General features: G+C 33.1%; 3 protein-coding genes across 3 annotated transcripts; 2 read left to right on the forward strand and 1 right to left on the reverse strand.

The window, feature by feature from the left end:
* The first annotated feature begins 1,261 nt into the window (after positions 1–1,261).
* LOC103847647 lies at positions 1,262–2,629 on the forward strand. The gene is made up of 3 exons (XM_009124733.3): positions 1,262–1,612; positions 1,782–1,897; positions 2,110–2,629. Exons 1-3 carry the CDS (start codon positions 1,502–1,504, stop codon positions 2,420–2,422), a joined length of 540 nt encoding a protein of 179 aa, XP_009122981.1. The 5' UTR covers positions 1,262–1,501; the 3' UTR covers positions 2,423–2,629.
* A 1,984-nt stretch (positions 2,630–4,613) lies between these two features.
* On the forward strand, positions 4,614–7,252 carry LOC103847648 (calreticulin-1). Its single transcript, XM_009124734.3, has 12 exons — positions 4,614–4,871; positions 4,997–5,104; positions 5,180–5,372; positions 5,443–5,701; positions 5,756–5,860; positions 5,944–6,030; positions 6,108–6,165; positions 6,364–6,431; positions 6,519–6,614; positions 6,690–6,770; positions 6,852–6,965; positions 7,054–7,252. Exons 1-12 carry the CDS (start codon positions 4,778–4,780, stop codon positions 7,063–7,065), a joined length of 1,275 nt encoding a protein of 424 aa, XP_009122982.2. The 5' UTR covers positions 4,614–4,777; the 3' UTR covers positions 7,066–7,252.
* On the reverse strand, positions 7,120–11,737 carry LOC103847676 (xanthotoxin 5-hydroxylase CYP82C2). The gene is made up of 3 exons (XM_033275713.1): positions 11,729–11,737; positions 10,343–11,320; positions 7,120–10,252 (listed from the first exon to the last, which is right to left on the reverse strand). Exons 1-3 carry the CDS (start codon positions 11,735–11,737, stop codon positions 9,884–9,886), a joined length of 1,356 nt encoding a protein of 451 aa, XP_033131604.1. The 3' UTR covers positions 7,120–9,883.
* Between the last annotated feature and the right edge of the window lie 2,005 nt (positions 11,738–13,742).

Genomic DNA, 13,742 nt, shown 5'->3' on the forward strand with positions numbered 1-13,742 from the left:
ATTTCATATGATATAAATTATTTATAAAATAACTAAATCATAATAGTTGGTTATATTTTGCTTTAATGTTATATTTATTCTAAGTCATTTTTAATTTATATTTATGAAAAGAAAACAAAATATATTTTTGAATAATATTTAATATAAGGATTTGGATTGGTTTAGTTGTTCTATTTCACGTATATTTGGTTGCATCAATTTTTTTAAGAGTAAATTAGCTCAATATACTAAAAGAAGTGGGATACCATAGAATTGAGGGAAAATGGTGATGATGGAGGGAAGAAAATTAGGGGGAAATAGGGTATGGAGTGCAAATAGGGTATATGTTGTGTGTAGGGAGTACAAATTCTCTTTTTTTTAAAACAATGAGTCATAATTGGCTTTGGTTTTTCTTACACTAAAACAAGATTAATTTTAATTACGGTTAGTTTATTTTTTGGATTATTAAATATATTTTGTAAAAAATTTTATCTGTTGTTTGGATATAAATTAAGAAAATTATAGTGTTATGGTATTTATTTAGAGTTGTATATGTATTGTTCAAATTTTTCTTATAACTTCATGATATTCAAAAATTAAATTAGATTCAGTTAATCTAGTTAATGTCAAGCCACAACAATAGTTTTAAGTTTCAATTTATTATGTTTGCTTATTTATTTATTTATAAATTAATTATAACACAAACAATTATTTTTTTTTAAATATGATATTATATGTTTGTTTATATCATTAAAAGTTTTTATTTATCTTTCTAATTATAGGATAAACAATATTTTATGGTAAAATACTATTCTCTTTTCAATTCAAAGTCACATTTTGAATTATAAAAATATAGTTTTATAGATGTTTCCTTTTTATTTTGTTTTGGGAAAATATGAGAATATAAAACAAATTCGTTTTTATATTAAATATTTTTATATCTTATGTTATAGATATTTCTTTTTCTTTTTTATTCCTTTTTTTATTTACATGAATTGTTTAAAAAAGACCTCCTAATTAAAAAACTTATTAACTAAAAAGGAAATAATACAATTTTTTATAGTAATATTATTTATGTAAAAATTTAAATCATGAGAAATAATCTTGTAATTGAACATTCTACAAATTAACTTGAAAACAATACGTAATAAACTACTTCTTAAATAGTATTATAGAGATTAATACCCGCGCACATACCCTAGTTTTTTTATGACATGTTTTTGTCTGTCGACTAATGTTAACAAATGGGCTCATATCCCGGTTCAGTATAAATTAATTTGGTTGAAGTCGGTTCTGGAAAACCCGAGTCTCTCTTTCGAGGATGAGATTGAGAACCCAAATCCAATCAACACCTTAAAAAGCAGAAGGCGAAAAATTTCGTGAACTTCAATTTCTGATTTGCTTCTATAGTTCTCTCGCTCAAACTTGGATCCTGAACCCGTTTTGCTTGAGAAAAGTGTAATTTTTCTTTGGATTGGTGGGAGACACTTTTTTAGGGTTTTTGATTAGAGGTGGGAGAACAATGTCCTCTTCTTCTTCGGTAATTACACCAGAAGACGTGCTCGAATCTCTTATGAACGATGGCACCATCGATGCCCTTCGTTTAAAGATCATCAACCAACTCAAAGCCAATGTATTCTCTCCATCTTAACCTAATTTTTCTGGGTCGACCTTTTCGATTCCAAATTCTTACCAAAAGACAACCTTTTTTTTCTTTTCTGAGACTTTGATTGTCTTAAGTTCATAGTATAAGTTGTGCGACATTAGAAGTAATGCGTTTGAGTGAATGTTTGTTGTAACAGGAAGAGTTGAAGAGCACAACCATTAAGATGGCAGAGGAGAGCAAAGTTCTTAACACACCTGGTGCTGAGAAACAGACTAAACGAGAACTCTTTGATGCTCTTCGCCAAGAACTCGAGTTAGTTTCTTCGCTTTTCTAGTTAGGTAGTTCTGTTTATGGTCAAGTATTTGTAAAAACAAAACCTTTCTTGTTTTCTTGCAAACTAGTGTTTTAGACAATGTTAACAGTTCCTTGGAGCTGCAGTACGGATCTTGTTCGTCTGGTTTACTCTTGTTGTCATAGTTTTCAAAGAAAGTGTTTACCATGTTTCTTGTTGCTTTTGTGAGCAGAGGGCCAGTGCTAGAGAAGGCATCTAAATCGGTTTGGGAATTGATTCTTGAGAAGGACGGGTTAGGGAAAGAGATAAATGAAACAGTAGAACGCGTCTTTTGTCGTCTAAGCGGGCGAGAACCGCCCTTGTTTTCTTCATCATCAAACGTGGAAAACCAGATGGTGAGAGAGAAAGAGACAGAAACAAAGGAAGACAATTGCTCAAATACGGAAGCCAAGAAAAGAAGTCTCAGCGAGGTGAATCACTCCGAAGTTGCAATAAGGAAGAAGAAGCAACAAGGGGATTCCTCCAATGATCATATAACGCCATGAACCTGGTTATGAGACATTGATCACGTGCTCTTGTCCTGAATCTTCTCACTTATCTTCATGTTTTTGTTTATGAAATGTCTCTTCCCAGCAGTACCTCGTACACTATGCGTATCAATTTAAATTTAAATGGTGTTTAAAGGAAAATATTTTGTTGCAAAATAAATGATGTTCTCACTATTCTAAATATAATTTAAATCATTTGAATTTTATGACTAATTATAAAATATTGTGTGTTTTTATTAGTTGAACAAATTTCAGTTAATGGTATTATTATTATATAATTAAAGATAAATTGTATAAAAATTTGTATTTTTTAATTCATGTGCAAAATCTAGTTTTTTTTAGTAAAAGTGTTTGGAAAAAAAGACACAAGAAAAGTTTAAGATATCAAATTGTAAATAATTTAGGGAAGATTGTTTTTTAGAGCAAAAAAAATGATAACTATGTCCTTTTAGACTAATATCTATTTTATTTTATTTTTGTCTCTAATACCTTTTGATATTTTTGAAAATAAATTTAATAAATAGTTTTACAAACAAAAAATTTGGAAACATAGTAATTATTGATAAAATACCTATATGAACTTAGTGGTATTTTTTTCAGTTCTAATAAATCATAATTTTCAGATTCTGTTCTAAATAAAGTATTAAGACCTTCTACGAAGTAGAAAACAATACTAATTTTTTGTTGAATCTAACAATATTAAATATGTGATCTACGTAAATAAGAGTATTTTAAAATATGAATACACTTCCGTTAACCTACCGATATAAATAATCTTTAGAAATCAAATTATACATTAATATAAATCTTAACACATAGAAACTTCTACAGATTTAGCGTTCTAAAACATGTAGAAATCATACACTAAATATTACTAAACTAAGAAGTTTTAATAAAATATATAATTGAATTTCACATATCTTAGTCTAGTATTTACTACTAAAATCGATAAAAATCATAAGACTTACTAAAAAACTATACGGATACAAAAAACTAAAATAACTCTATATATAGAGAATAATTACTAAGATTAATACGAAATTACTAATTTATTAGATTTAGAAAAAAATAAAAAACTTAAAACTTGGTAAACGACTATAATTCTAAAACTTAGACGTATCATATTCCTATTTACTAGGATATAACTAAGAACTCGATATTTACTAAAAAACATGTAAACTTACTAAAATTCTCTTGTAGAAATTTCTACATATTAGTTTATTCTACGGATGTATTCTATATCGATATTTCATATTCAAAAAAATCGATTTAAAAAACAACTGGTAACCTTCTCCTCACGCCGTCTTCTATATTCCATTGATTGTTCACAAAATTTTCACAAAAATTTCACATTATTTCTACCAAATCAGTGTGAAATTGAGTGAGTTAGGGTTTATGAACTCGAGACTTTGATTTTCTACCCCTTTGTTCGTGAATGAGATGAGAAATTATGGGTTTCACCCCAAAGAAATCGAGTTTAAAGAGTTGAAATCGTGTTTGGTCGGTTCAAATCAAGTGGGAATCAAACCGGATATAACCGAAGAAAACCAGGAAATCGATTTGTAATACTTACCTGGGCACAAGATCGATCGATCTATAATTCGAGATCGGTCGATCTTTATGAAATCGATCTTTGCCGATCGAGTGAAATAGGCCATGTTGATCAGTATATGCTCCACATTTTTTTTGTTCTGCATAATGATCAGGATCGATCGATCCGTTCAACCTTATAATTTCGGATTGATCGATTACGCTTGATCGAACTTATTATTTATTATATTTTTAAGATTACAATTTTAGGGGAATTATTGTCGTTTTGAAAATAATTAGCCTATTGAGACATAAAGTATATGAGATTAGTCTAAAAAGACATAGTTATCATTTTTTTGCTCTAAAAAAACAATTTTCTCAATAATTAATAATTTATTTGTATAGGGATTCTTTGTTATTTTTCTCGTTTAGCAATTAGTATCATCAATCTGTTGCAAAACAAGTTATAAAAAAGAAGAAAAGATTTTGTAGTTAAAGTAAATTCAAATCCGACGGCTACGATAGCACCCACTAAATCCAACGGAGTACAGTGTTGCGAAAACGTTATTTAGATCGGACAGTATTCTCACACGAGAAGCACCGGCCCACTTACATATTTTGACTCGATATTCATAGTTTTATCCATTGAGGTGACGCCACGTCATTTGAGTGACAACTAGATCTGACGTGTATGTCATTGATTGGCCAACGTCAGCAAGCCACGCGAGCGTCTACTTCAGTTGCAGCTTGTTTTAGGTCTTGAGCAGGATTATAGCATTTTCCGTTTTCGGGGAAGCTCCGATCTGAGTTTTTTTTTTAGCGATGGCGAAACTAAACCTTAGCTTGATCTCTCTGATTCTTATCGGTCTCGTCGCGATCGCCTCTGCTAGTGTTATCTTCGAGGAGAAATTCGATGGTAGCTAAATACATTTCCCTCTCTGAGAATTTTTTTGCGATCGCTACGTCGATTCGTTTCGATCAGATGATTATCTTGATTTACATGAAGCTTGTGTTCTCCTTTGTTGTGTATGTTTGGTGAAGATGGATGGGAGAAGAGATGGGTAAAATCTGACTGGAAGAAAGATGACAACACTGCTGGGGAATGGAGCCACACTGCTGGCAATTGGTCTGGTGACGCCAACGACAAAGGTGATAGTGATTCTTTGGTTCTCGTCTTAAGCCTTGTTGCAATGATCACTCTCTCTCTCTCTCTCTCTCTCGCAGGTATTCAGACTAGCGAGGACTACAGATTCTACGCCATTTCAGCTGAGTTCCCCGAGTTCAGCAACAAGGACAAGACCCTTGTGTTCCAATTCTCTGTCAAGCACGAGCAGAAGCTTGACTGTGGTGGTGGTTACATGAAGCTTCTCAGTGATGATGTTGACCAGATGAAATTTGGTGGAGACACTCCTTACAGGTACACATTTTTTTCACCATCAGATCAGACGTTTAAACATAACGCTTATCTTCTCTTTTTTTACCTGCAGCATCATGTTTGGCCCAGATATCTGTGGCTACAGCACTAAGAAAGTTCATGCTATCCTTACCTACAATGGAACTAACCATCTGATCAAGAAGGAGGTCCCATGTGAGACTGATCAGCTCACCCATGTTTACACATTCATCCTCCGCCCAGATGCTACTTACAGCATTCTTATCGACAACGTTGAGAAGCAAACTGGTAGCCTCTACTCTGACTGGGACCTCCTCCCAGCAAAGAAGATCAAGGATCCAAGCGCCAAGAAGGTATCTCCCAGCAATAATTATTTGTTGATATAAAATTGAGTCTCTGTTTTACAGCCTGAGGACTGGGATGACAAAGAGTACATTCCTGATCCGGAAGACACAAAGCCAGCAGGATACGATGACATTCCAAAGGAGATCCCAGACACTGATGCAAAGAAGGTTTGTAATATTTTTTCTGGCATTGTACTAGTAAAACTAGTCTAAATCGCTTTCTCGTTTTGATATTTAATCCTTTTTTTTAGCCTGAGGACTGGGATGATGAAGAAGATGGTGAGTGGACTGCCCCTACCATTCCCAATCCCGAGTACAACGGTGAATGGAAGCCCAAGGTTTGTTGTTTTTTCCAATTGGACGATGGTAAAAACTATTCACTCTCTCTTCTCACGCTTTTCGTATTGTTGTGTAGCAAATCAAGAACCCTAACTACAAGGGAAAATGGAAGGCTCCAATGATTGACAACCCTGGTAATATTCTCTCTGCCACCGTTCATAATCACAATATCCATTGTATTCATGTAACAATAATATAAGACATTCGTAGTCTCATGGCTCTGAGATTTTTTTTAATTTCTTGTAATGAATTGTAAACTCACACGATGTTGACTCATCTAGGAATCCTGTTTTATTTATTTAACTGAAGATAAATATATCATTATAACGCAGAGTTCAAGGATGACCCAGAACTCTATGTGTTCCCCAAATTGAAGTACGTTGGAGTGGAATTGTGGCAGGTAAATAGCAATACCTTGTCACAGAAACATGTTTGTGTCTTTCATGATCGTATATGTTAGTGACTGAACACGTCCTTTATTCTTTAGGTGAAATCTGGATCCTTGTTCGACAATGTCTTGGTGTGCGATGACCCAGAGTACGCTAAGAAATTGGCTGAGGAAACCTGGGGAAAACTCAAGGATGTATGTTATTAACTATTTTGTGTTGGTTTGTGGTTTGATGATCATGTATATAGCTAATCAAATCTGGTGTTACAGGCTGAGAAAGCAGCTTTCGACGAAGCTGAGAAGAAGAGAGAGGAAGAGGAATCAAAGGATGCTCCTACAGCTGACTCTGACGTAATATTCACAATGCTCTCTTTATATTATTAACATTAACCCTTTCTGATATGATTTAAATTCGTTTTTCTTCTTCTATAGGCCGAGGAAGAACAAGAGGATGATGACCATGAAGGAGATGAATCCGACGCCGAATCAAAACCTGAGGAAACCAAGGAAGAAACCTCCTCTGAGAAGGATGATGCCGCCGCCCATGTATGTCTCTAACCAAAAATATTTAAAGAAGGGTGTTATTTTGCTGTGCAACTAACCAACTCTGTGATTTATGATTTTCTTACTGCAGGACGAACTCTAAGCTGAAGAATGTGGAGACTAAAGGATCTAAAAAGCTTTCAGAGTCTTATTTGTCTTTTTTTTTTTTTCTAATTTACCTTTTTGTTTTTAAGGAACTATTTTAGCTCTAGTTTGTTTGGGATGTTCAGAGAAATTGAAGTGGGCATAGCAGCTTATTTTAGACTTGATAAAATTCCTCGTCCCTCTCATTTCCTCCTTTATTTCTGCGGGTCAACAATAGATTCAGTTTCCAGTATGTTCTAGTCGTCGCACCTGTTAGATAGAAAAGGAAGATAGTGAGGGTGGGAAGATGAACCGCAACAAAATTGAACCGATCTAAATGGAATAGTTAAAAAGATACCTAGTTAACTATATGCCTGGGCGTTTTTACCTTCATACCGAAGTCTCCACCTAAACCCAAATTGAAAAATCTGATCTGAACCTTGAACGGAACTATGAACTTACAACCCGACAGAAATCCAAAATAACTGGCAGTATCAATGTTTTATATTTGTTAAAAACAATTTAGATGTTTTATAGTGTGACGAGTTTTTCAAATAGAAGATTTTAAGTTTTTATCGTAAAAAGAGCTCTGAAAAGGAAAATGACCAAAGTATATTTTATAGTGTGGCGATTTTCTCAAATAAACCGTTTTAAGTTTTTATCATAAAAAAAACTCTGAAAAGGAAAATGACCAAATTATGTTTTATTAAAGAGACAAAATACTCTGCTGGCCATTGTTTTATAGATATATAAATAATAAATAATAAAAATATATTTTTAATTTCGAACTATATGTTTTCAAATTTGAAATTTTTTATAAATTTTAATTTGAAATTTTTTATAAATTTTAATTTTTAATTTTTTTCAAATTTTCTTTTTGAAATTGTTTTTTGAAACTAATTTAAAAAAATATATTTTTAAAATTTTAATATTTATTTTCTATCTTTTAATATTTTAAACCCCACCTCTAAAACTCCATCAACTCTAAATTCAAAGTCTGGGATTAAGGGTATATGAATATATTTACCCGTTAGTAAAACCTCTTTTTGTTAGTTTTTTCTTTTGGGATTCTTTTGTGAAAATAAATTAAAAAGGGATATCTTAGGTAATTCCTCTTTATGGTATTCTAATGGTTTTTTTAGTTTTTTTTTTTATTTTTGTTATTTTGAATACTTTTTAGTTAATTTTATTAGCTTTTCCACACCGGTTGGCGAAGGATGCTAAAGCACCTCTCTAGACAAGTGCTCGAGTCACTCCAGTCGTGAACGGGACGGAGTAGGCGCTCTTTTATATAGCCTGGTGTGATTAACTCCCTAGCAGTCACTACTGAGCAGCACATAAGCGGTAATTTAACTAATATTAATTAGATTTGTGAACAATTTCTATATTTTGAGCCTTTTTTGTCAATTTTTTTAGTTTTTAAAAAAATATATTGGACGATTTCAGACATTGGCTACAAATCCGATCCGAACCACCCGACCCAATTATTAATAAAATCTAAATGAGACTTTTGAGCATAACACCGAAAGATCTGAAAATCTAAATCAATCGAACCGAATCTGATGCCCCCTGAATGCCCATGCCTAGTTAACTTTATGAGATACTAGATGACTTTATGCGAAAATCAAACAGAAGTTTCTCTTGAAAATATCCTTCTTCCATATCGGATAATCGAAAGCGAATTAAGTGGGGGTGAATTAAAAGGGAGTTATTGATTGGTGTATATTAATTGATTTAGAAATCCAAACTAAATTTACTGTTATTAGTTCTATAATTTTAAAATCTACACTGAAATCATGTGTTATTGATTTAATGATTTATAAATTCTAAAGAGGAGAGAGCTAACATAATGAATGTTTCTGGTTGGTGGAAAATAACATTTACAATATATTCTTTTCGGCTTTAAAAAAATAGATTTTTTTAACCCACAATCCACAATCCTGTACTGGTTATTGATAAATTCTCCAACTGGGCATTGTTACAATTATAAACGAGTAGGAATTAAGCAAAAGTCGGTACAACCATAGGATTAGATTTTTTTATTATTTATTGTATAAATTTGAGATGTTAAAACATATTTTGTCCTGATTTTGTTTTGTTTGGAGTCTGATCCTTTATATTTCAGGTACCTCCTCATGATTCATATTCATGCATGTTTGCACTAAAGAGCTAAAGGGCAAAAAGAAAAAGAAAAAAGTTGTAAGACCGTGGATGTACCTATAACTCATGTGGAATATTTTATCTAAAAATTTACTTTCTAGGGGTCAAATTTGGGATTCGAATTCATACATGATTAAAGGAGCTGTTTTGTATCTTTAGGTCCTATGAAATCCTTATTTGCGAAAATGTAACCTTCTGAAGATATGAAGACTCACTCATATTGTAAAATCATATTGTAAAACAAAATATAATTCTCTGAAGAAATGAGAAATTTGAAAAAGTAGCTTTAGTTATCAATCCTTGTTTGAGAATTATACTTTACAATCCACATGGTAGAGTGATTTAGGTAGCCTAGGATTGATCAAGACTAGAAGAGGAGTGGCTTTGAGATTGACAAACCCATTGCTCTCAGTCATGTCCACGTCTTGGCTGAATGGTGCTGCCAAGTCGAACGTGTGCAAGAACCTAGCCAGAACATAGTGAACCATCCTCATACCTAGAGGGATTGCAGGGCACGATCGTCGTCCCAAACCGAATGGAAACAACATGCCCATGCCTTTAACATTATCTACTTTTTCAGATGTTAAGAACCTCTCTGGTTTGAATAACTCCGGCTCGAACCAAAAGTTTGGATCCCTCTGAACTTTCCACTCATTTACGAGCACTTGTGTCCCTAGTTAATCCAATAAGAAAAAGACTATGCATCTCATGAGTCTAATCTTCTGAATATGTACTATAGAGTAACGTAGGTGCATATAATATTTACCTGCGGGAACATGAAAGTTTCCATGGGTAATGTCGAAGTCTTCCATCACATACCTATAAGCTGTGAGAGGAAGTGGTGGATACAAACGTAATGTTTCCTTGACAATGGCATGGAGATAAGTCAAGTCATTGAGGTCGGATTCTTCTACAACTTTGTCCCTTCCGATTTTTTGGTCAAGCTCCTCTTGTGCTTTCCTCAACTCATGGGGGTTGTTAACAAGCAGTGATACAACCCAAACCAACACAACAATGGCCGGCTCGCTCCCTGCAAATACCATGTTCTGTCCCACATAAAAATAAAAGAAGATAAAGTTAATCTATAAACACTTCATTAGAATGTGATTTTATTTATTTACTTATAGAGGTCTTACAAGGCATATGGCCTTGGTGGTGGTATGAGCATCATGAATGGTGCCTGGAATCTCGCGGTTTTCGAAGATCTCAATGAGTAGATCCAAATAGTGCTTTTCACAGCTGGGTATGTCATCTCTCCTCTTCTTGTGTTCTTCAACCCAAGCTTCAACAACTTGATCCAACTCTTTAGCCGTTCTCTTCATATCCCTTTTGACCTTCCATTCCGACCAACCCAGAGATGGCATCACATCGGATAACAAGTAGAGCCCAAAGTAATTGAAAAATTCTTGAATCAACTTCCCGCATCTCCTCGCTTCTCCCGCTTCACAATTTGGACTTGCCCCGAAATATCTCTTCCCCACAATCATCATCAACGATATATTAGCTAGTAAATCTTGGAACTCTCGTTTCATGTCCACCAATACTCCAGTTTTCGCTCCACCCTCTTGCTCCCACCTCATATAGAGGTCTCTAAACGTCATATCAACCTCTCTTTCTCTGCTATCCTTGAACTTATCAGTCGTTGTGGTCGAAAAAAGCTCCCATGTTGCTATCTTACGCATCTCTTTCCAGTAAGGACCACAAGAAGAAAACGTTAAGAAGGAGCCATCATAGCCCAAGATTTTCGAAGCAGTGAGGTCGATCCGGTCTATGACCTTGTCGTGGACAGTGAAGCACTCTTTGGCCACCTCTTGGCTGCTTATGATCAGCACGTTGTATGACCCTAGCTTCATCATGAAAACCGGTCCAAGCACCTCGACCATGTCCCCAAACGTTACGTGGGTTGGTTTTGAGCTTTTAAAGAATGATAGATGTCCGAACAATGGCCATGCCCCCGGGGCCATAGGAGCCATTCGTTTCTTGTTCCCAGAAGAAAAATAGCGACTTCGCAAAGAAGAAGAAAACTGTGTAAAGAGAGAGAGCAAAGATAAGAAGCTGAATAAGATCCATTGCAGATTATTAGGCTTGTTTGGTGCGTCCTTTGGGTCTTTACACTATATATGTAGCCTGTTCACTGAACTACTTTTTGGGGTTGTAAAAGCACTTCTAGTGGAAATACCTGTGAGAATATTTTATATTCTATATGACCTATGTATCTATTGGTTTAATATAAAGTTCAAGTTCATATTAATGTTTTTAGATTTTAATATAAAAGGCGATACCGTGATGGATCGGTTTCGATTAATGAATTAGAATCCGGGTGATAACCCTCCTACTTTACCTTATATTTATAAATGTCCTTAATCTCATAATTATATACATATATGTTATATATATTAAAGAATGGTATATAACATATATGAGTATACATTGTGGTACGGTTATTATATCAATGAGTTATGTTGGAATTGTGGAGAGTTGTGTTGCTTAACACACACAACCCTTTGAGTAATATAAAAGACCTCGTGCATCGTCTTTTGCACACGGAAGAAAACGAGAGTCTTTCAAAACACATAATAATAATACTGATTATCAACAAGAGAGATTAAGGAAGGTTTGGGATTTCTTGTCCATTAAGAAAATCACCAAAAGGAGAAGGTTAAAGAGGAGAACATCAATTGGTGGGATTGCATCCAAGCATGGATCAAGGTTAGTGCTTCTACTTTCTTTAGAAACATGTTAGGATTGAATTAAGGCAAATCTAAATTAGGTCTTGGTGAAGAAATAAATTAACATGTGGTATCAGAGCCATCTTAGATTTGATTAATTCATCCTTGAGTGAATCTGTTTGTTACGTGATGCTTGTGAAACGTTAGCATTGAATTTTTTGAACTTAAATTATTAAAGTTACGACAACAATGAAAATGGGTAGTGTCTAATGATGCAATACGGTTAACTATAATTGTCGTAAATGGTGTTTTGCATGGTTAAGTATTGATTGATTTTTTAAAAGTCATGACGGTTCATGCGTGGGTTAATATGCTTGTTTGAATAAAACTGTTGAACTGAAATCTAGGGTTTACTTTTGTTACCGTGAAGTAAATTAATGAATTTTCCTTAAATATTTTGGAATATTGTTAATTCACGGGGTTTACATTTTTGGTTTATAACCGTAAAAGAATCGCACTCCTAATATTAACGTTTGGCATTATGTGATAAGAAATATCAGGATTATTAATTAAGTCATTCGTGAATGAGAGTAGATTCATAACTAATCAGAGTTTAATTGATGTTTGAATCGTTATGTAAGATTGCATGCATGAAAGAGTGAGTTCTGTTATTCATTAACATTTGATAGCATACGCATGACTGTTAGCACATGATATTTCATCTAGTATGCATAAACGGAAATCATTTATCAAAGTAAATGCATATTTGAATTAATAAAGGCGTTATTTTTTTTAATTAAAAATAATAATTAAAAAAAAATTCCTTCCGCTGCATTTTAATTATCAAGTAATTGTATTATGAAATATTAACACAATTTAAGTAGTTTTCTCTTAGATATTTTAATGTTTATATGTATATAATACGATAGTCACCAAAGTGACCTTGTTATATGATATATAGATATTTAAAATTATATAGTATTTAAACCATTCGACCTATCTTAACCGCATAACTACTAGATCTTTTCTGTACCTTAGCTTCCTGTGAATTCGATTCATAAGTATTATAACATAACCTCTTATTTGAGAGAGTACAAATCACTCCTTATGGTAATTTGAATGATATCAAAAATCAAACGGCCGTCGAGTTTACACCGCATAAAACCTATAAACCTAAGGGAGCAGATGACCAGTAAATATCGTAAATACCCTTCATTAAACATAAACTTATAAAACAGGCGAAAATGCACACTGGCCAGTTTGAACTTATGATCATGCGCTTTCCAAAGTTGACTAAACCACTACGTCAAGTTCTTTTATTTTTTTCTCAATAGATATATATATATATATATATATATATATATATATATATATATATATAATATAGCCTTAAAAAAACATAAAATACCCTAAAATAAATCTCTGATTAATCCATGTATAATCCCTAATTATTTTCATTCAGCGCTAGGCCTAAACCGAGTGTACGAAGAACGCCTAACGAGTTTCCTAACAGGGGAGTAAACCATTGTTTAGAGTTAGAGACTCAGTAGAAGATAATTTATAACTCATATTTCATTTGCAAAAAGAAAATCAAAAATATAAAAACACGTATGGTTAGTAATTTTGAATGCTCACTATCTTTTTTATTTCCACAAAATATATATTAATATATATAAGCATAATATTTAACCGTCAATATGCCTAATTTATAACTCTCACATAAATTTATAAGATTGTAATCTTTCATTTCCAAAAAGAAAATCAAAAATATAAAAACACATATGGTTAGTAATTTTGAATGCTCACTATCTTTTTTTTCACAAAATATATATTCTTAATATATAGAAGCATCATATTTAACCGTCAA

This window comes from Brassica rapa, chromosome A01, assembly GCF_000309985.2.
Source record: "Brassica rapa cultivar Chiifu-401-42 chromosome A01, CAAS_Brap_v3.01, whole genome shotgun sequence".
NCBI lineage: Eukaryota > Viridiplantae > Streptophyta > Magnoliopsida > Brassicales > Brassicaceae > Brassica > Brassica rapa.

Excerpts from the sequence above, each read along its gene's own strand:
- LOC103847648 (XM_009124734.3), top strand. The coding sequence starts at position 4,778 with ATGGCGAAACTAAACCTTAGCTTGATCTCTCTGATTCTTATCGGTCTC. Across the intron at positions 5,373-5,442 it reads GGTGGAGACACTCCTTACAG|CATCATGTTTGGCCCAGATA; the intron begins GTACACATTTTT and ends TTTTACCTGCAG. Across the intron at positions 6,615-6,689 it reads CCTGGGGAAAACTCAAGGAT|GCTGAGAAAGCAGCTTTCGA; the intron begins GTATGTTATTAA and ends CTGGTGTTACAG.
- LOC103847647 (XM_009124733.3), top strand. The coding sequence starts at position 1,502 with ATGTCCTCTTCTTCTTCGGTAATTACACCAGAAGACGTGCTCGAATCT. Across the intron at positions 1,613-1,781 it reads TCAACCAACTCAAAGCCAAT|GAAGAGTTGAAGAGCACAAC; the intron begins GTATTCTCTCCA and ends TTGTTGTAACAG. Across the intron at positions 1,898-2,109 it reads GCTCTTCGCCAAGAACTCGA|AGGGCCAGTGCTAGAGAAGG; the intron begins GTTAGTTTCTTC and ends TTTTGTGAGCAG.
- LOC103847676 (XM_033275713.1), bottom strand. Across the intron at positions 10,253-10,342 it reads CCACCAAGGCCATATGCCTT|AACATGGTATTTGCAGGGAG; the intron begins GTAAGACCTCTA and ends TATGTGGGACAG.